We start from the raw sequence: 27,706 nt of genomic DNA, 5'->3' as shown, positions 1-27,706 counted from the left end.
CCGGGTGACCCAGCAGCATCCCGGCCCAAGTGCTTTGGAACGTGGGATGAACCCCACGGATCCACCAGGAGAGCCAGAGGCTTTAGGACACCTGCGGCTTTCCCAGCTTTTCACCCCAAATCCAGCATTTGTGTTTTCTGCCCCTTTTTCCAGCTGAGATAAACCCAGGAGGCTCATTCCAGGGTTGGGGAAGGGGCTTGAGGAGGCAAAAAAAAAAAATTGTCCCGGGAAAAGACAGGGGGAAATCCCATTCCCCAAGCCTGCAAGTGTTGGGTGGAACTTGGAGCTACCTGGTCTGGTGGGATACCCTGCCTATGGAACTGGATCATCTTTAAGGTCCCTTCCAACCCCAGCCAGTCTGGGATTCCGTGCAAGCCCAGTTTTCATTCCCTTTGGGGAGTGAGCACTTTGTGCTTCCCCTTTCCCCAATTTAGAAGGAAGAAAACAACTTCTACAAGCTGCACCCACTTCCCAGGGGAAGGAACATCCAGGGTGACAGTGTGAGACCTCACAGTACATGTGGTTTTCCCTCTGTTCCTGTGTTTATTGAACTCACATACAGAAGGTGCCTGTGTGTTAAATTAATACAATTAAATTAATGGAACTTCTGAACAGCATAAAAAAAAATGGGATGAGGGTTGGAACTTGTCACAGGCTCTGCTTCCTTCAGGACGTCTCAAGCAACTGGAAAACCTCAGTTAACACACATTAAACACATTCTCAGTAATAATAATGTGGTTTGTAAAATTATTCTACTTTTGTTCTCTTTTTAGTGACCCCTGGTTGTCTTCCTCTGTCGATCTGCAAAATCCCTTGGCTCCCCTCCTCGGGGGTTTGGGATAAAACAGGGAGAGAGCAGGACAACCCCCCCACGGAATGTGATTGAATTTGAAACCAGGAAAGGCAGGATCCAACCCCTTGGCTCTGGCTGAAGAATCACTCAACCTCTGGCTGCTTTCCTTGGAGGAATTCCACCTGTTTGACGACAAATTAAGCACCAGAACCAACACGGAACCAGCCCCGCTGTGAGTTCAGCGCTCCAGGGAAAGCAAGTTTTCCAAGCTGCCTCCACCCTCCAGGACCTCGTGGAAGTGGATTAAGATCCATCACAAGCACAGGGGTTACAAAAACAAGGACAAGGCACAGCTCCCAGCTGAGGTCCCCTCAGAATTCCCCACAAAAAAAAAAGACAGATTTGTAAACAACCCTTCGTTACAAAAGTAAATTTATTATGACCTCACTTTTATAATTTTTTTTTTTTTCACTCGTGGTAACAATTTATAAATAACTCCTGTCTGCTGCCACGGCTGGGGGTGAGTTTGGTGGTTGAGAAGGTACAAAATAAAGAGGGTTTTGGGTGGTCCTACAGCACCAAGGCCTGGGGGTTCCCGAGGAGCAGCGGCGCGAGCCGGAGCAGCGCCCGCACCGGGATGTGCAGCCGCCTGAACTTCAGCAGCAGCTCCGAGAAGCTCCTGCTCCCTAAAAAAAAAAACCATCCAAGACAAAGAAAATGAGGTAAAAATGGGGTCAGGTTTGCCCCAAATAGAGCAGAGCTCCCCCGGTGGAGCCTCCGGAGGCGTTTTCCCAGAGATCCCAAGGTTGCAATGCTGGTTGTAAGATCAATTTTTACATTAAAACTGTAAGAAATCCCAAATTCCATCAGGGAGAAGAACACAAAGAGAATACCCAGAGGAGAGGTGTGTAGCAGGCATCTGATTGGAATCATCCAAGCCCAGACACAGGAGTGTGTATGCTCAGGGCTGTGGCCAGCACAGGATTTCTGGGATGAGCGCTCCCTGGGAAGCCTCCAGCCCCAGATCCCTTTCCCCATGGAGGGGGTGACATTCCTGTCACGGCCCTAAGCAGGGCACAGAGCTCCCAAAGTTGCAGACCAGCTGAGTTTCCTCAGGAGAGCAGAGCACTGGTGCATCCCAGGCTGGGCTGAGGGAGGAAAAGCTGCCCAGTGAAAGGGGCCAGGATTTCCCTGGATCCCAGCTCCAGACTCACCTTCCAAGCCTCCAGCTGCCAGCTGGGCTGGTGTGGGCACAGAGTGGTAGATCAGGAAGCAGGCCAGCATGCTCAGCTGGGATTCCTCTGGGGGCTGCCCGCTCAGGTAGGAATGCAGGGACACATCCCCTCCAGCTGCGGACACAAGGCACACCAGGGAAATTCAGGAAGCATTTTGTGGAGGAAACTGGGTTTCTACAGAAAAATTTCCATCTCCCCACAGGAGGTGGGCTGGGGGCTTGTTTTCCAACCTCCTTCCTTCTGCCATGGCCACCCTACACCCTGTTCCCTGCTGTGGCCTCCCCTCCTGGAAAATTCTCCCAGTGCAGGATTAGGAAGGCATTTTCTCTGGGAATCATGAACCAAACCTCCCACCAAACCACCAGGCAAACAGAATTCCTCAGGGAATGGTTCCACACCAAACTGAAAACAGGGTGGTTTATCCCAGTGCCTGCCTTTCCCTTGCCAACCTGGATCAGCAAGACAAGAACCAGGCGAGCAACCTGGTCTGGTGGGAGGTGTCCCTGCCTGCCCACCCCCCTGGCAGGGGATGGAATGAGAGGGTCTTTAGGGTCCCTTCCAACCCAAACCAGCCTGGAATTCCGTGAGGAGCTGGATTAGAGATCTCTCCTCCCTACCTTGCAGCCACTGATCCAGAGTGTTGTCTATAGTGCACTTCATCACGGGCAGGAACTCCGAGTTCATGAAGAGCCCTCGGTTGGGGTTCCTGCTCATCCTCTCCTGGTGGCTCCGGGAGCTGAAGAACTCCAGCACCAGCTTGATCTGCCACAGCTCGAACGTCTCCGACATCTCCCCCCTTTCCAACCTCCTCACGGCCTGGGAGAGGGGGAAACACAACGTGAACACTCTCTGCCCCCCCCAGAAAAGCAGCCCAAAGCGTTCCCTGAAGCAGAGCTGTGAGCTGACTGCACCTGATCGATGGCGATGTACGTGGGTAGCATCTCAGGGTTCTCCTGGGTGACACACTCGTAAAGGATGGAAGAGAAAAGGTCCAGGATTTCCTGTTTCTGATCAAGGACACGTGTCAGACGTGGTTTATTCAGGTTCCCACTCGTGTTTCCTTCCATTAAAGTTACCCCACGTTGCTGACATCGCAGCAATCTGGGATGCCAATGATGCCACACAGCTTGATTGTTAAACTTGTGTTTTATTCCCTCCCTTAAGTCACCCTGTGCAAAGAAATTCCAAGCAAAACACCCAAACCCCTCCCTGACTTCCCCTAAATGCCTCAGGACACTTTGGTTTTGTTAAACACATTCCTCAAGGAATGGGACACAAACCCCAATACCAGACCAACAAAAATTAGAGGGTCACCACCCCTTTACACCTTCGTGTTACAAAACATCCCGTAGAATATTCCCTGTTCCCGCTGCTTGGAGGGCTGGACTCTGCTCCAGAGTTTAGTGAAGGTTTTCCCCACCTTTTATCCATGCCAGAAGTGCTGGTCCCCACCAACACACCCTACCTGGCCCATGTCCACAGTTGGTTTGCAGAAATAGTCGGCGAAGGAGAAGAGAGCGGGGTCAGAAGTGAAAGCAGAGATGGCTTCTGGCTGGGAAATTAAAAAAAAAAAAAAAAAAGAGATTAAAACACACCCTTAAAATGAAATTTTCGGGTTTGGTGCACAAAGGCAGCAGCAATCGATAACCAAACCTTCCAAAACACGAGTGAGAAGGTTGTAACCCACACCAAAGGTTGGAATTCGTGATCTAAGGGTTGGAGTCCATGATCTAAAGGTTGGATTCCTGATCTAAAGGTTGGATTCCTGATCTAAAGGTTGGATTCCTGATCTAAAGGTTGGATTCCTGATCTAAAGGTTGGATTCCTGATCTAAAGGTTGGATTCCTGATCTAAAGGTTGGATTCCTGATCTAAAGGTTGGAATCCCTGACCTAAAGGTTGGAATCCCTGATCTAAAGGTTGGAATCCATGATCTGAAGGTTGGATTTGTGATCTAAAGGTTGGACTCCCTGATCTAAAAGTTGGATTCATGATCTAAAGGTTGGATTCCGTGATCTAAAGGTTGGACTCCCTGATCTAAAAGTTGGACTCCACAATCTAAAGGCTGGACTCCACGACCTTGGAGGTCTTTTCCAGCCTAAATGATTCCATGCCCACGCCCATCCTGGACAGAAGTATCCCTGGCAGGAGGCCATTCCAGGAGGGATACCTTGAAGGCCCGTGCTTCGGAGTTGCGGTGGGTGACGGTCTGTGCCAGGAGGCTGCGCCATCCCATGGGATCCTCCTTGTAGGAGAGCTGCCCAGCCCTGAGCTTCACGTACAGGATGCCACCCTTGGAGAGGATTGACCTGGAACAGCACAGGGGGACTTGTTTACACGGACACACAGACACAGAGAGGCAGCCTGGAGAGGAAATGTAGCTTCCACAGCTCCCAGGCAATAACATTCCCTTTCAGGCTTTGTCCTAATTATTTAAACCCTGCCCAGAGAAGCTGGGCATTCCTGCCAGTCCCATCCCTGCAAGTGTTCAGGGGCAGGTTGGATGTGATTCAGTTGTTCATTAATGGCTTTCAAACGAACTACAAGAGCCCCGTGGCTGAGCAGAGACGCAGCCGGTTTCCTTTACCACCCATGTCAAAGTGCAAAGCTGACACTGATTTCACCCCAAATCCTGTATTCCGGTAAAATCTCTGGTTCCCACAGCTGCCCAACACCTCCTGAGCGTGTCAAAAACACAGTGAGCGCTTTGTACCGCGAGCAAAATAGCATTTTCACAGAGCAGTAACAGCCCCAACAGTCTGGGAAACGTGACATCACAGCCACTCAAAACCAAACCAAAACCATGAGTGCGAAGCTGCTTTCTGGTGCTGCTCCATCCCGCTGCCCAATTTCTGTGGTTTTTACTATCAGGTTTTCCCCCCTGCCCCCTGTTTTTTTTGCATGAATTATTCACATCAATAGGCGAAACCAACTACGCAGGTTTCTTTCTTCAAACCCACCTCCCCCCCCCAAAAAAAAAAAAAAGAAAAAAAAAAGTGCTGTCAAATGCACAGCAGCAAGACCTGAGCTAAGCCAGGCTTCTTTCTAATCCGTGGGAGGGGTTAAAAAAAAAAAAAACCAACCCAAACATTCAGTAGAAATTACTACAAGCTCGTTATTCGGTGAGGCATTAAAAATACTTACTGGAGGTGGTTGGTTCCCTTGCTCAAATCTATTAATAATTCCCAGTACCGTGGTCCCTTCACTCTGATCTGTCAACAGAAGCAGGTTTTTTTATTAAATAGAAACAGAAGCGTTAAATTAAGAGGGGTTTTGACAGGTTTGGTTTTTTTTTTGTTTTTTTTTTTTTTCTGGGCCCTTTTTCTGCTGCTCAGCCAGAAAATTCAGGAGGAGGAGCTTTGTGCCTCCTGCAGTGAAATTTCTGGCACAGGGAACTCCCCTGTCCCATCAGATCTTGGAAGATCTTGGTCAAGACCAAAGAGAAGCACGTGGCTCAATTTAACTCCGTGGAGTCATTGCAACAGGGCAGCGTTGGGCAGGGAATCAAAAAATCCCTAAATCTCTGCTCCTGCACTCTCTGTGACACAAAAATGGGTGGTTTTCCATTGAAGTGGAGAGTTCCTTTACCTGTTTCAGTAAGTGAAGCTCTGGAAGAAGCGTGGGTGCCATCAGCTCCTCGGTGGCCTCCGCGTACCACTGGGTGCCCTTCAAAATGCCACAGGATTCCCAGGTTAGGAGAGCTCATTGTCATGGGAAAAGGGAAGAAAAAGGGCATCTTATGGGGAACAACTCCCCTGGCAGCAGTTTGGGGGGGTTTCTGTTCCCGAGCCCTGAGTAAATGCAGGACTCAGAACTCAGCACTGCCCTTCATGTCAGGAAACATGAACAAAGCCAATTTCCCACGGATGGATCAACACCCAGCCGTGGGCAAGTCTGAAATGGGAAAGCCTGGGAAGTAAAGTATGCTGTGAACGTGGAGAACTCTTTGCCAGAACCACCTGAAAATCCCAGGAACCCTTCCTTTGGTCCTTTCCCGAGCAGGTGGTTCCAGCCACCCCTGTGCCTTTGGAAGTCCTTCTTTAAAGGGAGGAGAACCTGGGTCAGCCATGACACCCCCTGACTGTTTGAAGACACTGTGGTGACTTCTCTTCTGCCCTCCAGGTGCCACCAAAGCACATGTGAGGTGGGAGTGGGTTGAGCCCAACCCTTCCATTATTTGCAGGGAATTTGTCTTGCCTCTACCACAGCTTGAAACAAGCTAACCCTGGATGAAAACTGGCATAAATTCCAGTGCCCAGGCATCTCCCCCACCTTCCCCAAGGCCTCCCAGCCACGTTACCTTGTAGGTCACCTCTATGAGGGCGTAGCAAGGAGTGTTGGAATCCACGTCCACGGGAGTGAGGAGCCTCGGCTCCGCCGCCAGCACGTACAGGTGACGCAGGGCCTGGAGGTGGTACCTGGGGTGGGAATCAGGAGCTCAGCACAGGCAGGGAATGACCCCCAAACACCAAACCACGCCTGGCTCCACAACCAAATCCAGCTGGTGGTGAAACTAAAGGGAAACGTGTGGCCACGGTTTATGTTTTTTAACGTGTGTGGGTTAACTGACAGGCCAGGACTTAATGGATTGGAACCAGAAGTGATTAAGGGTCATGTATGGACACATCTTGCATGAAAATCTTTCCAGCTGAGAAGGCAAGTCACAGGAGCACAGTACAGCCTCAGGAAGCCTGTTGGTGTTTCCCTTCTCATCACCACTTGTCACTCATTTCTTCTGTTCTCCACTTCCCTTTGGTGGAAAACCTCCAAAAATGTATTTACAGACCACTTAGGTAAAACCTCACAATCTGTCTTTTGTAAGGAGATGGTTTAGCTCAAGGAAACATGATCCCTAGGGAAACAGGAATCCCTAAGGATCCCTAAGGAAATGGGATCCCCAGCAAAGCCTTACCGGTTATCCGTGCTGTGGACAGGGAAGTGAGGGTACAGGGCACAAAGGAGAGCAGCAATTGAAGAGTTTGAAGTGCTCAGTGAGTATCTGTAGGGAGAAAACAACATTATCTTTTAGGTTCCCTGCTAAAAAACACAGGAGTTAAAAATATTTTGGTGTCCCAGGGACGAGGAAAGGAGTTTACGAGTCAGAAACATTCCCGTGGCACTTCCTTTGCCACAGAAGATGTGTTCATGCATCAGTATGTAGGGAAAAAAAAACAGGAAAATGAAAGAAACTGGAAGAAGGGATGAGCCCTGCCTTTGGAAATGGCAAATCACCTTCCTCCTCCCAGGAAGAGGAGCCCCAGAGCCATGTGATGAGCCAGGTGGAAGCCGTAGTTCATCTCTCCCCCCGTCTTCTTGTGCATGAAACGGCACAGCTGAAGGACCTGGAGGTTCCCAGAGCCGGCCATGACCATGGCCAGAGCCAGGAGCAGGACACTCAGGCACGTCTCCAGGTTATAGTGACCTGTCTGGGAGCAGAGCAGAGCTTTTATTACTCCTGTGGTCGGGCTGATCTGCTGCTTCCCACCTCAGAGCTTGGAAACCACAACCCACAGCAGAAGGGAGAAGCAGCAAAGCCCTTCAACATGACTCCCAGCCTGTAATTCCCATCCTATAATTAATGGGTGAAAGGGCTGGGTTTGTTTGCCTCCAGGTTTTGCTGAGGGTTATCAAAGTGTGTCACACAAAGCGAGAGGGAAACCAGGAAGGACTTACTATGGATGCTGTCGGAGCCGACAAACACTTCAGGAAATCCGTGGCGTATTTGTACTGGAAAGCAAAGAAACGCACCCTAAATACAGATCCTAAACATAAATATAGATCCTAAGGAGAAAAGTGAAAGCTCTCTGGAGGTGGAAGGGGAAAATACAACCCCTCCCTCCCTTACCAAGCACTGAAATGCTGCCAGGTTTTCCGAGCCGGCGAAGCGAAATCCCAGGGATAAACAGGCTCCGGCGATGATGTAGACGTGGGCTTGCCTGAGGAACAACACAAACAGGAAATGACCACACACCCCTCTCTTCTCCTCCTTGGAATACGGGCCACAGACTCCTCCATCAGTAAAAAAAAAAAAAAGAGGTTTTTTTTTTTTTTGCAGGAAAAGAATTAGGCTGTGGGTTTGTTTGGTTTTTTTTTTAGGGAAGAGGTTTTTTTTTTGGGTGTCACTCACGCCAGCGTTTCCAAGCTCAGGTCTTCGGAGGAAGGCAGCTCCGTGGCATGAAGGGAGATAATGTTCTCCCTTATGATCTGTAAAAAGCATAAGGGGAAAAAAATTCATCCTGGGAAAGCCTATTTTTAACTGAAATTCTGGCCCATCGAAGTGATATAAAACAAATCCGCAGCACAGGCACGTAAAAGCTGTTGGGTTTTTCTTCCCAGGTCAGCACCACCCTGTATTTCTCAGAAGTATTGATCTAATTTGGTCTTAAAAATTCCATTCAGTATCTTGGAATATCACTGATCTCACTGTTGAGAAGTTACTCCTAATGCAGTTGTTTTGCACTCGGCTTCTTTCCTGGGCAATGTGGGGAAAAGTTTAATCCCTTCCTTTCCCTGACATCACTTTCTGTCCTGAACAGTCACATCCCTCCTCAATCCCCTTCTTTCCAGTCCCCAGTACTCCCAAAACACTCCAGGGATCCAATGGCACCTCTGTTAATGCACATTTCCTTGTGCACCTCACGTGGCCACGGAGCTGTTCCCATCCAGAACAACCCTGAGAAGGTGGAAAACTGGGAAGCAAAAGACCCCAAACATAAATAAACACCTACTTGAGGCACGTTGCTGTTGACCCACTTGGAGTTGGGCAGGATGTCATCCCACAAAATCAGGCACCGAGCCAAGGTCTGAAAAAAGGGAGAAAGCCAAAACATAGGGAAGGAAAACCCCAACCACACAAACAACAATGGTATTTTTTCATGTCCTTACTCCATCCCCAAAAAACAGACAATCCAGCTGCCTGTTTTCCACAGGTTTTTTTATTATTATTATTCATATCAGAAATGAGAAAACAGCTTTTATTATAAGATGTGCAAATTCTGCTTCCAGAAAAAAGAAACCCCAGAAGAAATCCTTGCAAGGGCAAAATGAAAATTCCCTATGTACTTATAACTCCATTTATCTGTAACATTGGGAAAAGCTATAGAAATGCACCCAAAAATTTAATTTAACGTTGCACACAAAATGTGTCTTTCAAATATTTCTCCCTGAATTCTGTGCTGGATGACAAAGAAGCTGCCTTAGCACAAGGAGAAATTGTTGGAAGGGGTGAGTTGGGCTGGAGAGTAACAGGGGAGACCAGTGATCCAAGGGATTCTGGGTGATGGGAATAAGGGCTGGAATTAAAAAACCCATCGGTTAAATGGACTGAGGAACGAAACCAAAGCAAATCTTACCCTCAGCAAAAGGAATTCTGGCTTTACAAAGTCCAACAGGTACATGGTGTCCGGGGCTTTGAGCCAGTCCGCGATGGATCTGCGGAGCACGGCGAGGGAACAGGTCACACCCCAGCAATTCCCAAAGGGCAGAGCCAACACCACAGCAGTTCAAAGAGCAGCAATCCCAAGGCCCATACCTGTTGTTGGTCTTCAGGTAGATCATGGCAAGCGCCAGGGTGGCACCGGGACACGTCACGTCCACGTTGATGGTGTCGCCTTCCTGTGGAAACACAGGGAACACCTCCAGGTGGGAAGGGAGTGACCCCAGCCGGGTGTGTGCGCTCCCAGAGTCACCCAGGGCTTGAGACACTGCTCAGGCTTCCACCAAAGCCAGCAGCACGCACCTTGATTTGGTAGCTGGGAGACTTGTGCTTCTCCCGGTGCATTCCCGCCTGGAATCGCCGGTGGCCCCCCACCATGTACTGGTAGAGCTGCTCAGGAACGTTGAGGTCTGACATCCCTATCAGGTTACTGCCGTGCTGAGGAGCAGAGAGGAGAAGGAAAAACATGGGAGCGACTTCCTCGAGGAGAAAACCCCCTGCTCTTGGCCCACGGCAGCCGGGAGTCAGGGGTGAAACAGCTCCTACAATCCCATCCCAATGGATAACAGTGTTCTGCTAATTGCAGTTGACTTACCCCGAGGCACACCATGCCCAGGGCCAGCCCAGATGCCAGGGAATAGGACTCCCTGTCGGTGCAATATTCCATCTCTGGCCCGGGGGGACGCCCTGGAGAAAACAAACCGGCAAAATCCATCTTTTAAAACTCCAGCTGAGCAAACAGTGGTTTAATTAAGAGCTACGTTCCTAATGAGAGGAGGGAAAAGATATCTGTCCCTTCTCAGGAAAGCCCTCAGTGGAATTCCAAGGAACTGGCACTTCATCCATCCATCCCTAAATGGCAACCCCCTCCTAAATGTTGTGGCTGGAGTTCAGAGACATGGTGAGAATGCCAACGCTTTAAGATCCCCGGACTTGTCCAAATGCTGCTGCTAAAAGAGGCTGCACATCCCTAATTACCAAAAGCATAACAATTCCACCCTTAAAATTCATCCCATTCCCTATTTAATAAACCACAGAGTCTCCCAGTAAAGCTCCATATAAAAACACGGATAAAGGCCGTTACAAATAAAAATTGGGACGTGCACAGAAGGAGGACACAACTGAGATCCCAAATCTGCTGTTCAGAACCAGATCAGCGGTTAAAAAAACCTTAAAATTCCAAGCAGGGGAACTCAGAACACCAAAATTCCCAGGTTTTCCCAGAGATGGGAAAACACCTGTCCCAGGGATCCATGCGCACATCCCAACGGGCTCTGCACGGGAAGGGCCCAGCGATGGAACTGCTGGAAATCTCTGAGCAGAAGTGAAGTTTCTTAATTTCAGGGAATCCCAGAGTATTTAGGGTTGGAAGGGACCTCTGGAGATCACCTAGTCCAGGGCCACCTGGGGCAGGTGACATCGGAATGAGGCCAGGTAAGTTTGGATTCCACACCCTAATGAGTGTCTTATGCCACTCAAACAGCTCTCAGGAGCTCCTGCTCCCCTGAAAACAGGCCCACCAGGTTTGCAAAACCAGAGGCAGGGGGTACAAACCAACCCTTCCAAGCTCCCCGGTGTCCCTTCCCGGCGCTCATCCCGTTTTTCCCGGCGCTGGCACCCACCTATCTCTGCCAGCAGCACCTCGGCCGTGTGCCTGTGGGCCGTGCCCTGGTAGACCAGGCCTATCCCGATGACGGCGGCCACCTGCACGTTGTGGGGCACGTCCAGCTCGGTGGAGGTGGGGGGCAGCAGGGCAGGGATGTGGATGCTCAGCAGGCGGGTGATGGCCATGTCCATGGTGCCCAGCTTGGCGGCGGACACGCCGAGCAGCAGCCCGATGCTGGTCATCTCATGGCCCTGGGGGAGGGAACGGGGACAGCAGGAACCTTCAGGGATGGGAAAACGCCTGTCCCAGGGACCCACTCCCATATCCCAACGGGCTGTGCACCGTGGGAAGGGCCTAGTGATGGAATTGCTGAAAACTGCTGAGTGGAAGTGAAGTTTCTTAATTTCAGGGAATCCCAGAATATTTAGGGTTGGAAGGGACCTCTGGAGATCACCCAGTCCACCTGGAGCAGGTGACACCGGAATGAGGCCAGGCACGTTTGGATTCCACACCCTCCCTGGACAGCTGTCCCAGTGCTCTGCTCCCCCCATGGAAAGTTCTTCCTTGTGTTGAGGAAGGGTCCTTCCAGCCCAAACCATCCTCAGTCCTGCACCACAACCACTAATATGCAGCCACTCTGCTATTCTCCCACAGCAGGAAAACTTCCACCCCAGTGGTTCAAGAGAAACCTGTTGGTTTTTCCTTCTCGTTCTGCCGGAAGGGCCCAAATCCCACAGGGATTTCTCCAGAAGGCCTCACCTTTGTCAAGTAGTCGTGGATGTTGAGCGTGGCCAGTTTGGTGAGGTGGCCATTGAGGCCCAGGGCCATGAGGAATCCTGCGTATTCATTGGCCAGCTCTGCAATTTTGGGCTTGTTGTAGACGATCCAGGCGGAGTCTATCTGGGAAGCGGGAGCGATCTTCAGGCCGGCGGCCACCCCGTTGTGGAAGCTGGCCCAGCAGGCCATGTTGGGAGGCACATCGATATTCCCACTGTTCAGATCCACGGTGCTGTTCCTGGGAGGGGCACGGCCTGCCGAGGAGAGAGGGAGTTAACAGCAACCAGGAACACCCAAACCAGCCAAGGGAGGGAACGGCTCCGATCGGAGTCGCCCTCCGGTGCCTTCAGGAACACCAGGACAGCACAGATCAAACAGCAACTTCCCAGGATCTCTGTCCTTCGTGACTCCAGCACTAATTTTTTCACTTCCCTGTGTTTCTCAGAATGCACCTGATGTCAGGTCTCAGTGTTTGGTAACAAAAAACACTGATTCAAACCCCAGGAGCTGCTACATCACAAAAAATCACACTTCGACCACGCAACTCTCCGCAGAAAAGCACAGGAGATGCCACAAAAATTCAGAAGTTCAGAAGGAAATGGGATAACCTCTGAAAGAATCTCCAGCCATCTGCGAAACACTGGATTGGTCGGGAAGGAACCACCGACCCACGTACCGGTGAGGTTCAGCTTCGGGATGGGCAACTGCTCCGTTGGAACGGGGTGGTAGGAGAACAGGGTGAACATTCCTCGCCCCACTGGGAGTGCCATGGTTCGCTGGCACAGCTGCAACAACCTGGTGGGCACATGAAACCAAAGCCAAGTGCTCAACACGGAGGACTTTTCCAATTACACGGCACAAAAGGGACCTCCAGGCAACAGGCACGGGACAGAACCACTTTTTCCCCCGAGTCTTCCCTCTTTCTTTTGACCCCACCCTCTGGTCTTCACAAGATGAATCTCAAAGACACATTTTACTGACACCTCGTTGAAACTTGTCACCAATTTGCCCTAAAGCTGCTTAAATCAACCTCTGCTGTGGACATTTCCCAGCCATATCAGAGGTGAGGTGACAGGAGAAAGCCAACCAGAGCTGGTGGGATCCTGCTATGACTGGTGTAAAACCCACGTAGAGAGTTCATAAGGTGCTTCCAAGAACCCTGACCACAGTTCTCTACGATTTACTCTGGAAACACTTTCTAGACTCGTCAGATTACTCAGCTTGGTAGCTCACACAATAATTTGATATATTCCTACTCCTGTAGAGGGTTTTGCCTGCTAATTGTGTCCTGAAATTCGCTTTTTTTCTCTGTTTTCTTTTTAAAGAAGATACTTTTAACACCCCCAAAATTAGTGATTAAAGAAGCAGGATGGGGGACAATCACAAGGGCCACTGGGCACAGGAGGTTTCAAAAGACAGAGGGATGGGACACTGAGTGTGATCTGTGTAGAATTAATGAGGTCCCCTGAGCCAAGACCAGCCCTGAACAAAGTGTTCTCCAGCTTTAAGCAGGGGATGGATGATGTTTTGTTCTCCACAGAGCAGGTCCTGCTTATATATCACATCTTCTAGGTGGAAAAAAAAGTGCTACGAGCTGCTTTCAACCCCCAGCTGATCCCAACTGTTTGGGTTTGAGACTCACTGTCTTTCCCATCTGCTGCTGATCCCAGGGGCCCTCCAACTCACACACAGCAGAGCTCTGATGTTCATGGAGCTCCAACGACCTGGATTATGAAATCCAAACCTTTTCTATGAGTCCTAATATTGCCCTGTTCAGATCCACTTAACTCTGAGCCACCGAAAACACCCAGACAATCTTTTCACAGCCAAATTAATGAGAAACAGCTGGAAACAGAGAGAGTTCCAAGGCCAGGCTGGACGGGGCTTGGAGCAACCTGGTCTGGAACGAGATGAGCTTTAAGGTCCCTCCCAACCCAAAGCATTCCACGATTCCATGCTCCTTTACCTGTTTTCCTTCTCCTCTATGTACTCGTGGTCGCTCGATTCCGGCATCTGCACCACGTTGACCCGCACGGGCCGGGCGCTCTGGAGGAGCCTCCTCACCTCCTGCACCCTCAGATCCTCGCTCCAGATCAGGGACATCACCTCCTCGTTCATGTCGTTCATGCCGTCCTCGTCCTCCTCCGACTCGGCCGCGGAGGGGATGTCCGAGGACAGCACCGAGCCCACGGACTGCGAGGGAGAGGGGAAGGAAGGAAAGGAAAGGACGTGATTCCAGGGTTGGAAATATCAGCACCCCCAGCACAACCATGAGATGGGTCTGTGAATACAAGGGACTGACTTGTGCAGCATCAACACCACTCCTGGATTATGGAATCCAATCCTTTTCTCTGTGCCCCGCACTCAGGCTTGGCTTAACGCTCAGTTCAGGCTCAAATGCATTGATCAGGTCTACTTAACTTGGAGCCACCTGAAATACTCCCACAATCACGTGCTCCTTACAGGAATTCAAAGGCCAGGAGGATCTCTGAACGTGGAAATCAAGTACTTTTGCCCATGGAAATGGGATAAAGAACTAACAGGAGAAGAGAAGGCGACACCTCAAATACATCAAGGACCACCGGGCTGAGCTTGAGGAGGTGACATGGGACATAGTTCTCATTCTTTCCAAACTCTTTCTTGTTTCAGAGCAACTGGAAAGAATTTTCCCCTCCACAATCAGCCCAGTTTGGGATTAGCCTACTTTGGGATTAGCCCAGTCAGATCTTCTGTTCTGCAGGTGCTGCCCAAGAAACCTGCATTATTTTTCTAATCGTGGATGTTTTCATGAATCAGAGCTTCCATCTGGATTCTCTCTGCAACAACCTTGGGAAAGCAGGTTACCTATTAAAACAAACAGCCTGCACAGCAGAAAACTCCAAATATTTGTTGCTGTCAGCCAACCTGGGCTTCACCATCAGAGCTACATGACTAGAACAGCCCCAAAGTTGCTGGCAAACCCTCTTCCCACGCAAGATTTAAGAAATCCTCTCTTAAAACTCTGCTCTCCTCTTCCTTCTCATCACCCAAGTGATGCAGAGCACCAGAAGGAACGGCTGCCCGTGGCTCTTTGGGAACACATGACCCCCAGGAAGGCAAATAAATGTGGAGCAGATGAATGAAACCCAATTTCTTCTGATAAATACACAGTAAATCTCAATTCATAACTGCACCACCCAGCGTCCGTTCTGAAACAGGAAACTCCACCCTGCCCTCCTGAGAAATGACAAACAATTTGGGGTTTGAAGAGCACTTTGCCCTTTTAAGGCAACATCTATTCGAGGCATTGTTATAAAGCCAGTGATAAAATCAAATTTATCATCATTTTTGTGATCCGTGAGGGTTTCGGTTGGGCAGAACGTCACCAGCAGAAAACAAAAAGGGCTTTTAACGTGGGAGTTTGGACACGTGGTTAATTTACTTTTCTGCTAAATCAACGAGGTTTTTAATGTGAAATTATTAGTGAAGCCCTCTGTTATAAAAACTGGAATAATTTTAATATCCTTTCAAAGCCAAGACAGCAGAAAGGATCTCGCCCGAGATGTATCTGAGATTACAAATCCCTCTTCCTGACTTTGGGAAAAGCTACGGACAACCTGCTGCCCTGAAGTGGTTTTATGCCAGCTTTCAACAAGATTTTTGGCTTCCAATAAAAGACATTTAAATGAGATTAAATTCCCTGTGATCCTGATGGTTCCCACCCAAGAGGAGAAAATGCCGAAGAGAAAAACACCACACACTTTTTTTTATCATTTTACCTCAGGATACAAGTAACTAAAACTTGAAATATGGCAGGTGTATTTCCCAATCCAGCTCTTCCAGAGGAGAGGGAGATGCCAGACTGAGAAATACCCACTTCCTTCTCCCTCTGCCATGGTTTGATAGCAGAGCCTCTGGACAAAGCACCACAGGATGAAAGGAGGAGGAGGAGGAATCAAACAGCTCTGGAGGCAAAAAATTTCCAGAGGGAAAAAAATTGTCTTGGCAAAACATTTTGGCAAAAATCTGTTTGGAGGCAATTTTTTTTTGGCCTGAATTAAGTTTAAAATGTGTTTTATATTGAGTTCCCACAGCTATTCCTGTGCTGGATCCTGGACTTTATATCGAAACCCTCATGTGTGTAAACCCTCGATCTCATTGCGATTCCGCACCTTGGGACGCCCAGAAATTCCTGAACCGGCTGCTCTGCCCAAGCCCCAGGACTGTGAAACCCATTTGTGGCCCCACTCACGGATTTTCCCTTCTGCAGGTTCCCTTCACAGGCCTGTTTGGACAAATCCTGGCGCCCGATGAGGAGACAAACAGCTTCCGGCCAGTCCGAGGCCGGCTGCTCCCGGCAGTGGTAGATGGCATCCCTGATGGGAAGGGCCACTCCAAAGGGAAGAGATTCCAGGTCTCTCAGTGTGAAACCTTAAAATTAAGGGGGAAAAGAAGCCAAACAGACTGTGTGATCAAAGCTGGAGCAAGTGTATCTCATGTTGTGATGTTATTTTCATTCCGCTCTTACCGACACTTGTCATCCAAAGAACTAATTTTTCAGCCAGGCTGGAAACGGATGAGCTGTGCTTGAAACTGCACCTGGAAAACGGAGGAGAGTTAAGGAGGAGTCAATAAAGCTCGTCCAGAAGTCAGCAGAAAGCCAAGAACTCAACAAAACACCACTAAAACCCCTTGTACCGATTGTCATCCTGTTCCATCTGCTGCTTCCGTTGGCCTAGGAAAGACAAGGCTGCATTAATTCCACGTTTGTCCAAGCACAGCACAATCCTAGGATGGCATCAAGGCGTCCTTACCTGATGTGATCTTGTACAAGTAATAGGAGGCTTCGTTTGCCACGGCGCTCTCATCCCCAAGGATATAGAGAGCCACGCTCTGGACAGGGGAGAGACACCAAAACAGGTCATTTTGGGGGTTGGTATTGCTTTGCTTCCCAGCAGAACAGGCAGGAAATAACTGCAATACAACCTCCACAGCAGGGCAGGTTTATTGTCAGCAAAAGGAGATTGAAACAATTGAAACAAGCAAGAAACTTTGAGGTTTTACATTTAAAGTTTGGGGAAAAAAAGACATCCTGAATTTTCCCTAATAACTGCTGCAAAGGTGAAGAGATAAAACGTGTTCCCACTCATCCTTCTCGTCCTGCTCACATTTCATTTCTCTTGCAGAACACACACATTATTATAGACACTGTTTGGTTTCCTCCACATCTTGGATATTGTGGAGGCTCCAAGTGAAAAGCTGTTCCCACTCCAGCTTTCCAGCCAGCAAAATCCAAGGGATCAGCCCCCCCATTTACTTTTTAATGCTTCCAGACAAGAGAAGCTGGGGAAAAAAAAAAAAATCACACTCAGAAAAAGATTATGTGGGGTTTTTTTTATGAAGACCTTCCAATTCTGAGCTCTGCACAGGTAGGTCAGGCAGAAGAGGGAGAAAATAAGAGTCTCTTCTCCTTGTTTTTCTCCTCAGGATCAACATTTCAGCTTCCATGAGGGATATTTCCCTGCCAGCTGGAGCAAACCCTGCCCACAGAGCTGCTGTGCTGGCAGAACAGAGCACACTGTGCCCCAGTACGTACCAGCACCACCAGTTTGCTCCGTTCACAGATCCCAGGTAAATAGGGATAAGGCTGAACTCCTTCTCCCTTCAGGCAGGAACTCAGCCACTGGAAGATACTTGGAGGCTCAGCAGAGAAAAAGGAGGGATGGAGCATGAAACCTGTTTGGACTTAACCACATGAACAGCAAGGCCAGTGAGTTCAGGGCAAAGGCACAATAATTCCCCATTATTCCCAAAGGAAGCCCTACAGAACTTCCCTGAGTGACAAAAATCCAGCATTTCCCTCAGATCTTTCTCCCTCCTGCCATAGGGAACAGCCTTGGAAGTTAACAACACCAAACTGAGCTACAACCTCTTTGCCTTCCTTGTCCACAAACCCGAGTAGCAAAGCCTGAGCAATTCCAGGAGATATTCTTTTTTGGTAAGTTTTTTCTTACACAGCCCCTAAAATCCAGCTGGCAGGACACCAAGCAGACACACAGACAAGGTGTGACCTGATTTTAAGGTGAAGTTTTTGTGGGTTTAGCTCTGATTTGGTTCTTCTGAACTCGAAACCGAGAGCCCACCAGCCCAGCAATACTTTCCACAAGAGAGGCACTTCTCACTACCAGGCTTTTCCCACAGGTAGAGGTTTTCTCAGCCAGCCTGAGCTGGGACTTTGCCAAGATGAAACCAGCATTCATTGCTCTGTGGAGGCTCCCACGAAACACTGGAGGCACCAACTCATGGCTATAGTGGGCTAATTTCAGTCCAGAACCCTCAGGGGACCATCAAAACCAAAGGGAATATCCAAATATCACTGAATATCCTCCTGAACTCACCTTGGTCAATGATGCAGGTCTGTCTGGAGGTTTTGACCAGGGCTGGGTAATCTCTGTAGTAATAATCTATGTAAGCTTCCAGTTTTAAATCCCTGGAATGACAGAGAGGTGAGTCCCAGAGGGGGAGGAAAAAAAAAACCCAAACTCTCCACCTTCCTGGATGGGAATCCTTTGGGAGTAGGTGCTACTGGGGAAGGATCTGGAGCCATAGGAAAAATAAAAGGTTTCAACATTTATCTTCTTTAGTACATGGGAAGTCTGTTCTAATCTGTGCAATTCCCAGATTTCCCATGTAGATAATGAACAGCCAGAGCATGATGCACAGCCCTGTGGTTTTCCAGGTGGACATACCTGGCCAGCTGGACCAGGAGAACCACGAGGGAGCGAAGCCCTTCTCCCATCAGGCTGTTCAGCTTCAGCTCCTCGTAGATGAGGTGCAGGACAAAGAAAATGGCAGGAATGTGGCTGAAAAGGAGGGTGGAGGAGTCCAAACTAAGGCTCTGGGGAAAGTCATCCTTGGAAAGGGAAACTTCCAGGGGGTCCAGTCGCAAAGCTTTGGCAACGGGATGAGACTCGAAATTCCTATGGTAGTCAGAGCTCAAGAGATACTCCCAGTCCTAGAGCAAAGAAACAGGGAAGAGAGGCAGAGATTCCAGCAAAGTAATGCCAAAGAACTGTTACAGGGGAGTTTTCTCCCCAAAAAATGGATCCCAATGTGACTGTTGGATGGAAAAGGTGCTGCACAGGAGATTCAATGATTAAGGTTCATCCTTCCCATAAAAGAATCAAAGCCTTTGTTCCTTAGTCCATCCTAATTCCCTCTGGAAGTGAGAACCCTGACAAGCAGGGTCACATGATGCAGCTTTGGAAAACTTTTCTTTCCCCCAAATTTCCATCTCAGATGAAATTCCACATGCAGAGTGTGTTGCCTTTAAAAAAAGCCAACACCAAACCCCACTGCCCCCTACTTGTAAGAGAGAACCTTTTCTTACCTCATCTGACCCCGTTTCTGAGGGCCTTGCTTTCTTTGGAGCAATGACTGGGGAAAGTGATCCTTCAAAGTCGAGCTGCAAGAAATAAAAGGAGAGAAAGCAGCTCAGCAGTGACACTCCCAAGGTTTCCTAAGTGAATCACTGATCATAAAACCTGAATTCAAACCAAGCACAACATGACATAACTCGAGGTACTTCTAGACTTTGCTGGGAAAGAACCCATAGACACTGGAATTCAAAATCCTCTTTAGGAAACAACAATCTGAGCTGTGATGTGTGTTTAAAATGAGAGTAAATTTAACGTGGATTAGATAAACCAAATCTTTAATGCATTGGTGTTGGGTGTGAGCTGGAGTGTGCCAGCTAACAGGACAAGAGGCAATGGGCAGAAACTGATGCACAGGAGGTTCTACCTGAACATGAGGAAGAACTTCTTTACTGTGCACTGGAACAGATTGTCCAGAGAGGTTGTGGAGTCTCCATCACTGGAGATTTTGAAGAACCATCTGGATACAACCCTGTGTAACGTGCTCCTGCTTGAGCAGGGAGGTTGGGCTTGATGACCCACTGTGGTCCCTTCCAACCTGACCCATTCTGTGATTCATCATTTATTTTTATGACCAACTGCCACGGTCAGACAAGCCCCTTATAAATCTACAGAGCACAAGAGACCCGAAATCAGAAACATTTCAGAATTGATTCCAGGGCACTTTGAGATTTAAGACAAAGCACAACCTCCAGCACCTCTCTTGAACCATTTGGAACCTCGAAGAGCTACCAGCAGCTTGGATGCCAAGCAGAAGAACCTGCTCACATTCCGTGTCCAGGAGAGCCTCTCCGTGTTGTATCCCATCATGTTCATGAGGCACGTGACAAACAGGTTCCACTCGGAGTGGTAGCTGGGCCCTCCCGGGGCGTTGTAGGCGTTGTACCACTTGACCAGCACCTGCACAGCTGTCTCCTTGGGCAGGATGGCTTTGAGCCCCTGCAGGCACCTCCTCACTGGGGGGAAAAGAGGGAAAATAACAAAGCAGCTGTGTTTGCCTGGAATTTGTTCCATCACGTATCGATCCTCTCGCTGGACCCGCTTTTAACTCTCTAGGAACTCACAGCGGAAGCCACACGGCCTCCAACAGCTGAGGTGGGGCACAGACCCCCAAATTTGAAACAAAACCGGGGGGAAAATGTTCCTTTTTTTTGCTCATTGCTGAACTGGCATCTCAGCTCTTCCCCAGGAATAAAACACACAATAACAGAGAGCAAAGCTTTGGAGTCCTACCTAATTCCGAAGTGGCAATTTCGGGGATGGTGATCCGGACCATGGTGTTATTGCTGAGCTCCTGAAAAATAATAAAAAATAAATCAACAAAGGGAAGAGTTAAATTGGGAAATGCACCAAGTAAAGGCAGAGTCCTTTTCTACCAACTCAGGATCAGTTTGTGTGTTAAGATATTCCCAAATCCTGGCTGTTCGCTGCACTGAAGATCTGCAACCTCAGGTGCCAGCTCCGTGAAACACTTGGAATGGAGCCTGAAATTATCTTGAAATAATCTCTGCTAACAAAGTGTGGCCTCGAATGACAGGAAAACACCTACTAGAGTTACTCTGTTGTGGACAGGATCTCTGAGAGCTTGAATGAAAGTCCCAAGCTGCTGGAAAGTACAGTCCTCGACGTAGGGCGAGTCGTGAAGTTTGGAGGAATCCCTTAGCTCTGGAACTGGTGACAAGAGCACACCCTGAAAAGTGGTAAAAATGATTGGGTTTATGGAAATCATAAATAAATAAACAGCACTAAACAGATCTTCTTTAAACACAGTTTATTCAGGGGATTTACAGAACGAGAAGAAAAGATTCAGCTCCGAGAGATTCCTTAAAGTTAAAAGATCAACCAATCGTTTGAAGCTGTTACAACTAAATCCTTTCCAAGGAATATTTCCTTACTCCTTACCTCTTCCAGGGGCCCCAGGTGCTTATTCAAAGGCTTGGATGGAGTACTGACACTGTCCAAGGGAGTGCTTGGCCGAGGCATTTGGTTGGACATCGTCAGGGACGGAGCAGGAAGCCCGGGAATAAACACCTTCCCCACCTTTTTTGGTGGGAAAAAGGAAAAGAAACAGTTTATTTTTTTGCTGAAAATAAGCCCAAAAGATGATTTAATTATGCCACAAGGTGCCACTGATTTTACAGAACTCCCTTTCCAGCACTGCACACAAATTAGGGACGGGAAAACTGTGGCTCACCCGAACCACTCCAGAATAAAGCACCAGATTTCCACTGCCTTCCAGGACCAGGAGTGTGTCGATGCCCTGGAACAATCAAGCAGCACATTCAGCTTCTTATATTTAATTAGGGACACTCCAGTTGGGTGACAAGTGTCACAGCAGGACATTCCAAGGGGAGCAGTCCCCAGGGAGGGACGTACCTGCACCGGAGCCGCGTCCTTTGCTGGAATGTTGGTAACAGACCCAAAGATCAGCTGCGACTTATCGTTGCTCTCTTGGAATTTTACACACCTAAGGATCAGGGAAAACAACAGGAAACACAAAAAGATTGTCCTGGGTGCTGTCACAGAAAGAAACCACAGAATTTAAAACAGTGCAGTTAATTTTTTGTGGAATATCTGGTTCCTTTTCCCCTTGCTTTGCCCAAAAATAAGTCAGCTTGTTTTTACTTTTCTAGTCCAATTAAAAGCCCTGCTGTACTTCCAGCTGGTAATTCCCAGAGTGCTCCCCCTGCCCCCGAGGTTGGAATGCTCACCGCAGCTGGAGCTGGGATTCCACTAAAAAGCACAAGAACTTCTGCCCACAAAGGTCAGTGGAAATAAACACTTTGGATGCTTGGGAATTCTTCTCTCTGTCAAAAGAGACACAAGGACCAGTTTAGAACCTGCTTCGCTTTAGAGACCTCAGGAAACCAATCCAGAGGGCCTGGAATAACCAGGCAAAACTCCTCCAAGTGCCCAGTTCTCTTTGGGAGGGAGCCAGGCACTTAGGGAGCATCATTTCCCAAAAAAAATCAGGAAGTACCATCCACAAATCTACCCTAAGGAGGCTCCACCTGCAGAAACAAGCTGTGATTTCCCTTCATTCCCCATTTTCCGCCACGGGAATCCCTCCCATCCCAACACAAGCTCCTGACCTCATGTTTGTGACTGTCTCTGTCCACAGGTGGTCGATGCACAGCTCGGGAACGATGGGCTCTGTTTCTGGCACGAGGAAGGAGTCGTTGGAAGCGCTGTTTGGGGAGTGGGGGAGGCTGTGCCTCCTCGGGGACTGGGCACTGCTGGAGAAGTTGAACCTCTGCACTCCCGAGAAGGAATGGACTCCCAGGGCTGGGGAATGGGAGCGGCTGCAAGGGGAAGACAAAGGAAGGACACGGCTGGAAAGAGGACCCTCAAAATCAGGGACAGGATCAAAAGACACGGGACGTGGCTGGAAAGTGGATTTTTACTATCAGGGACAGAATCCCGGGGAGCTCACACCCTGGCTTTGAAAAGCAACAAAACCCCACCCTAAATTAGTAACTAGTTTAGTGTTAGATTCCTTTACCAACACACATCCCAGCACATGAAATTATTTCTCCAATTAATTTCCAGTCATCCCTGCCAGAATCCAACAGATGAGATTTCAGGAGGAAGAAACCCAACTTTTTTCATTGCATGGTCCATTCCATGAAAAATCTCTCCCAACCTCTTCCCTCTAATTGTGGCTTTCTTTAGAAAAGTGACCCAAACCCACTCCTGGGACCTGCAGATATTCCCTGACCCCCTGACAGACCGGCTGTGTCGTGACAGAACAGCCTCCCTGGCTCCTGCACAGGATTATCCTGCTGTGCTGTCAGGATAATGGCACAGCAAGAGGATTCCAAGAGGGCTTTCAGGTGCTGCAACACAAGAGGCACCTGCACCTCGGAAGGACAGACTTCTAAGGGCAGAGAAAGACAAGCAGCAAACGCAGATGAGCGCGGAATTCCCTGGCTGCCATCCTCTGGGATGTGCTGTGCAGTGCCCACCTCAAGGCAGCCATGTTGGAGATGGTTGGGGAGCGGGACTGCAGGCTGGGAGAGGACCCGGATCTGCTCTGGCTGTGGATGGACGAGTAGTTCTGGAAAGGGGAGCCCCCGGGGGAGTCTCCTTTGGAGAAGCTTCGGAGGTGGGCGGTCAGGGAGCTGTTGGTGGCCGTGTGCTGGGGAGTGCCCACCTGCTCCGGGAACTTCAGCACCATGCTCTGCTCCTGGGGCACAAACCAACAGGCAGGAGGAGCTTTTTCCATCAGCTGGGTGTTAATTTCTGCCTAGGAAGGTGCTCAGCCTACAGAGTTATTCCTACCAACCCCACAGAAACCGCTCCAATGGTTTTCATAGAATCCCAGAGAGGTTTGGGTGGGAAGGGAACTTAAAGCCCATCCAATCCAACCTCTGCCATGGGCAGGGACACCTTCCACTAGCCCAGGTTGCTTCAAGCCCTGCCCAACCTGGCCTTGGGCACTTCCAGGGATGGGGCAGCCACAGCTTCTCTGGGCAACCCCACCAGCCTCACAGTAATAAGTTTTCACGGCACTAAGTTACTTCCCACTAAGTTATTTCCCACTTTTCTTACAGAACACAACAGTTTGGAGTCCAAACCTTCCAATGTATGGAATAATATGTTAATTACTGCATGATCCATCACCATCATGTGACTTCCCTGGCTGTGCTCCAGGCAAACCCATGCAAGAAACTACTTAAAAAATGAAACAACCATCCCCAACAAACACCTTCCTCTTAAAAATCAAATAAATCACAAGTACCAGGGGCTTCTTACACCCAGGAAATGGAAATACACAGGGGTTTTTATAGTGATACTTAGTCCACGTGGGATTGGTACCTCAGGCTTCACCCTCCTGAGAGCCCAGACCGTGTGTAAGCTCTGCACAGTGTCGTAGGTCATCACAATGGAAGGGTCAGAGCTGAGGAACACGATCCTCAGGGTGTGGTCAGCCACGTACTGCACCCTGGAAGATCCAAACACACCTGGGAAACAGGAGTTAGCTCCGGTCAGGGCAGAAGGATTGTTTCTGTAACGGTATCACGAGCATTTTCCACACCCTCTTCCCTCCACCCTCTGGGTTTTGCTCCTAACAGTTTCCCTGCCCATGAAGCAGCTTTAACTTGTCACTTGGAGGTGATTATTTCCATGTTTTTTAACACAGAAAATGCTCAAGGCACACGCTGAGATTTGATCCCACCCTGAGGGACTCCAGTGACACCCCTGAGGGTGCAAAAATACCTCCAGACTTCCAGACAAGAGGAGTGATCTCATCCAAGGGGTGCAGCATGCTGAACATCGTGGGCAAAGGCTCCCTAGGGAGAAACCAAACAGATCAGAGCCTGGAATCTGACAGTAGGGACTTCTATTCCATTCCCAGAAGCTTGCTGGTTTAACTGAGCAGATTCAACCTTTTCAGGGCCTCTGTTTCTAATCCCAGCTGGGTACTACAGAATCCCAAGTGCCTGGGATGGACACATAAAACCCCCACTGTCCAACTGCTTCCTCTGGGATCCACAGAGGGCTTCCACAGGGACTGGGATCCTCAGCCAACAGGGACTGGGATCCTCACCCAACAGGGAACTGGATCCTGCAGCTGAGAGAAAATGTCTCAATGACAACCCCTCAGTGAGTCTCCCCAACCATCACAGCCTGGAATCAATTCCCAGGATGAACCTTAATGAAATCAGGCCGGTGACACCCATGTTGTGCCTCCCAGATCCTATTCCCACTCCCAAACAATTCTTAAGGCTCCATTTTGGGCGTTCTCACTCAGGATCGCTGGGATGGGATAAAAAGCCCGGAGGAATCACATCAACAGAATCCCAGAATGGTTTGGGTTGGAAGGGACCTCAAAGATGATCCAGTTCCACTCCTTGCCATGGAGGGCAGGGACACCTTCCACTACCCCAGGTTGCTCCAAGCCCCATCCAGCCTTGAACACTTCCAGGGATGGAGCAGCCACCCCCCCCCTCCTTTTTCACCTGATTCCAGCTTTTCCCATCACAAACACACAGCTCCTTTCACAAGTCCACTCCTTATCAGACTATCCAACAGGAATAATTAGATTAATAATTAGATTATCTATCAGGAAACAACCCAGACCCCTCATCCCATACCTGGGTGGGCTTGGAGGCACCTCGTGGGAAGAACTGCTGCGCTCAAATAACAAACCATATTTTGTTGGCCAGACGTTTGCAACCTGTAAAATAATGATGATAAACAGATTTATGGTGAAGAAAAAAAATCAAGTATTTTCTATATTGGTTACGTTTGAGGATTTTACAGCAAAATGAGACGTTTGGGTTTTTTCTTGAGAGCAGGAGAACATAAATCAGAGCCATTTGTGAACCAAAACGGTGCATTTGTGTGGACAAAAAGTAGGAGAGAACTCACCTGGAAAGGCAAAGCTGCAATGTAATCCTTCCCCTCCATGCTGTGCACGTTTATACAGGAATTCTGCAAAATGCAGATACACTTCTCTACTGTTTCCTCACTACCCGAAACTGGGAGGGGAAAGAAAGGAAAAAACAATTACACAGTGAAGTTCCTCCCTTTTTCAGACACCCCTCATACACAAGAAGTAAGCTTTTGACATAGCAAGGCTTGGTGAATGAGCTCCTGGAGCGTGTCTGGAGGAGGACAATGGAGCTGGGGAAGGGTATGGGGGACAAGGAATCCCCCAGGGAGCTGGGGGGGCTCAGCCTGGAGAAAAGGAGGCTCAGGGGGGACCTTCTCACTCTCTCCAACTCCCTGATAGGAGGGTGGGGCCAGGTGAGGGTCGGGCTCTGCTCCCAGGGAACAAGGGACAGGTGAGAGGAAACGGTCTCAAGCTGTGCCAGGGAAGGTTTAGGTTGGATATTGGGAAAATTCCTCCCCAAAAGGGCTGTCCAGCCCTAGCACTGCTGCCCAGGGCAGTGGTGGAGTCCCCATAAAACCCACCTGGATGGGTTAGTGGTGGGCTTGGCAGTGCTGGGGGAACAGTAGGACTGGGTGACCTCGGAGGGCTTTTCCAACCCAAGCAATTCCATGATTCCAAGCATTTGCCCGGGACACTCACCATCAGCCTTTTCGGATTTCTCCTGGGGGACGGTGAAGTCGCACCACAGGGCCTGGAACCCAACGCAGAGACCAATTAACCCCAAACGAGCCGGCGCTCCCCACGCGAGGCCGTCTTCCCGGTTACCTCCCAAAACAACCCCAAAAACCAAAACACCACCTGGATTCACACTCAGCCTCCCTCTCCCCGGGTCCCCACACCTGCAGGACGGGGCTGTCGACGGTGAACGCCTTGTACACGGCGGACGCTTGGCTCCTGCTGCCCTTGCTCCAGACGACCACGTTGCTGGCCACGTACAGCTCCTCGTCGTAGTCCACCTCCTCCCCCACGTCGCTGACGCCCTTCCTCAGCTGCCAGCTCTCCTGGAAAACAGGGGCTCGGTAAGGAGAAGCCGGCACGGGCTGCCCGGAGAGGCTGCGGATGCTCCAGCCCTGGGAGTGCCCAAGGCCAGGCTGGATGGGGCTTGGAGCAACCTGGGCTGGAACTAGATGGGCTTTAAGGTCCCTGGAGCCCAAGGCAATCTGTGATTCCTGATAAGGGACAATCGGAATCCATTAAAGTGATTTTTATGGAAGCCAAGGATATAAAAGGGAGGAACAGATAAGAGAGACCCTGTGTTGAGCCATGACATTCAGAGCGAATCCCCTTCTTTCCTAAACTCCTTCTCAGAGAGCAGCTGGGGTGTGGATAGATCCAATCTTAGGCTCGGTCTGCATCACAGAGGGTGTTCACCCGGAGAAGGCTCCAGGGAGACCTTAGAGCCCCTTCCAGTGCCTAAAGGGGCTCCAGGAGAGATGGAGGGGGACGTGGGACAAGGGATGGAGGGACAGGCCAAGGGGGAATGGCTTCCCAGTGCCAGAGGGCAGGGACAGATGGGTTATTGGGAAGGAACTCTTCCCTATTCGGGCGGTGGAGCCCTGGCACAGGTTGCCCAGAGGAGCTGTGGCCGCCGCATCCCTCGGACGGGGCTCGGAGCCACGCGGTGCCCGGAGCAGGGGGTGGCACCGGGCGAGCTCCGAGCTGCCTTCCCCACCCCGACTGCTCCCCGCGGCCTCGGGCGGGGCCGTACCCGGTGCCGGTCGTGGATGGTGACCTCCCGCAGGGACCCCACGAGCCCGGCGGCGCCGTCGGAGGAGCAGAGCTCCGGCGCGGGCTGCAGCCGCCGCAGCTGCAGGCTCAGGGCGCTGGGGTGCCGCCGGCTCTGCTCGCGGCCCCGCGGCGCGAACTCCTGCAGGTCGCCGGCCGCAATCATCGTCGCCCTCTCGTCACAGTGGTCCGACATGGGGCCCCGATATCCTCATTATTTCCGGGGACGCTCCGGCGGCTCCCGCAGGCACCGGGGCGGGCGCGCGGGCGGGCCGGCACCGGCGGCTCCTTCACACGGGCGCGGCCATCTTGGCGCTCCCG

General features: G+C 50.0%; 1 protein-coding gene across 2 annotated transcripts; it reads right to left on the bottom strand.

Moving 5' to 3' along the window:
- Positions 1-1,208: 1,208 nt before the first annotated feature.
- On the bottom strand, positions 1,209-27,706 carry ANAPC1 (anaphase promoting complex subunit 1). 2 transcript variants are annotated; one of them, XM_064647433.1, is made up of 47 exons: positions 27,369-27,706; positions 26,500-26,661; positions 26,300-26,351; positions 25,636-25,745; positions 25,359-25,441; positions 24,481-24,554; positions 24,079-24,224; positions 23,226-23,446; positions 22,353-22,562; positions 21,972-22,067; positions 21,637-21,727; positions 21,455-21,520; positions 21,163-21,300; positions 20,810-20,950; positions 20,494-20,554; positions 20,029-20,216; positions 19,215-19,289; positions 18,574-18,839; positions 18,223-18,314; positions 17,421-17,569; positions 16,639-16,717; positions 16,523-16,559; positions 16,353-16,423; positions 16,077-16,255; positions 13,812-14,038; positions 12,522-12,640; positions 11,828-12,099; positions 11,085-11,319; positions 10,058-10,149; positions 9,766-9,900; positions 9,559-9,641; positions 9,380-9,458; positions 8,756-8,830; positions 8,155-8,231; positions 7,873-7,963; positions 7,701-7,754; positions 7,260-7,453; positions 6,940-7,026; positions 6,328-6,445; positions 5,616-5,693; positions 5,172-5,239; positions 4,198-4,336; positions 3,494-3,580; positions 2,940-3,035; positions 2,646-2,844; positions 2,008-2,142; positions 1,209-1,479 (listed from the first exon to the last, which is right to left on the bottom strand). In XM_064647433.1, the coding sequence occupies exons 1-47, from the start codon at positions 27,579-27,581 to the stop codon at positions 1,364-1,366; spliced, it is 5,856 nt and encodes a 1,951-aa protein (XP_064503503.1). In that variant the 5' UTR covers positions 27,582-27,706; the 3' UTR covers positions 1,209-1,363. The 2 variants fall into 2 exon arrangements, with proteins under 2 accessions (XP_064503503.1, XP_064503502.1); XM_064647432.1 differs by lacking the exon at positions 1,209-1,479 and having other exon boundaries at positions 1,496-2,142.

Source organism: Pseudopipra pipra, chromosome 3 (assembly GCF_036250125.1).
Source record: "Pseudopipra pipra isolate bDixPip1 chromosome 3, bDixPip1.hap1, whole genome shotgun sequence".
Classification (NCBI taxonomy): domain Eukaryota; kingdom Metazoa; phylum Chordata; class Aves; order Passeriformes; family Pipridae; genus Pseudopipra; species Pseudopipra pipra.
This window is presented reverse-complemented; position numbering and strand designations above follow the sequence as displayed.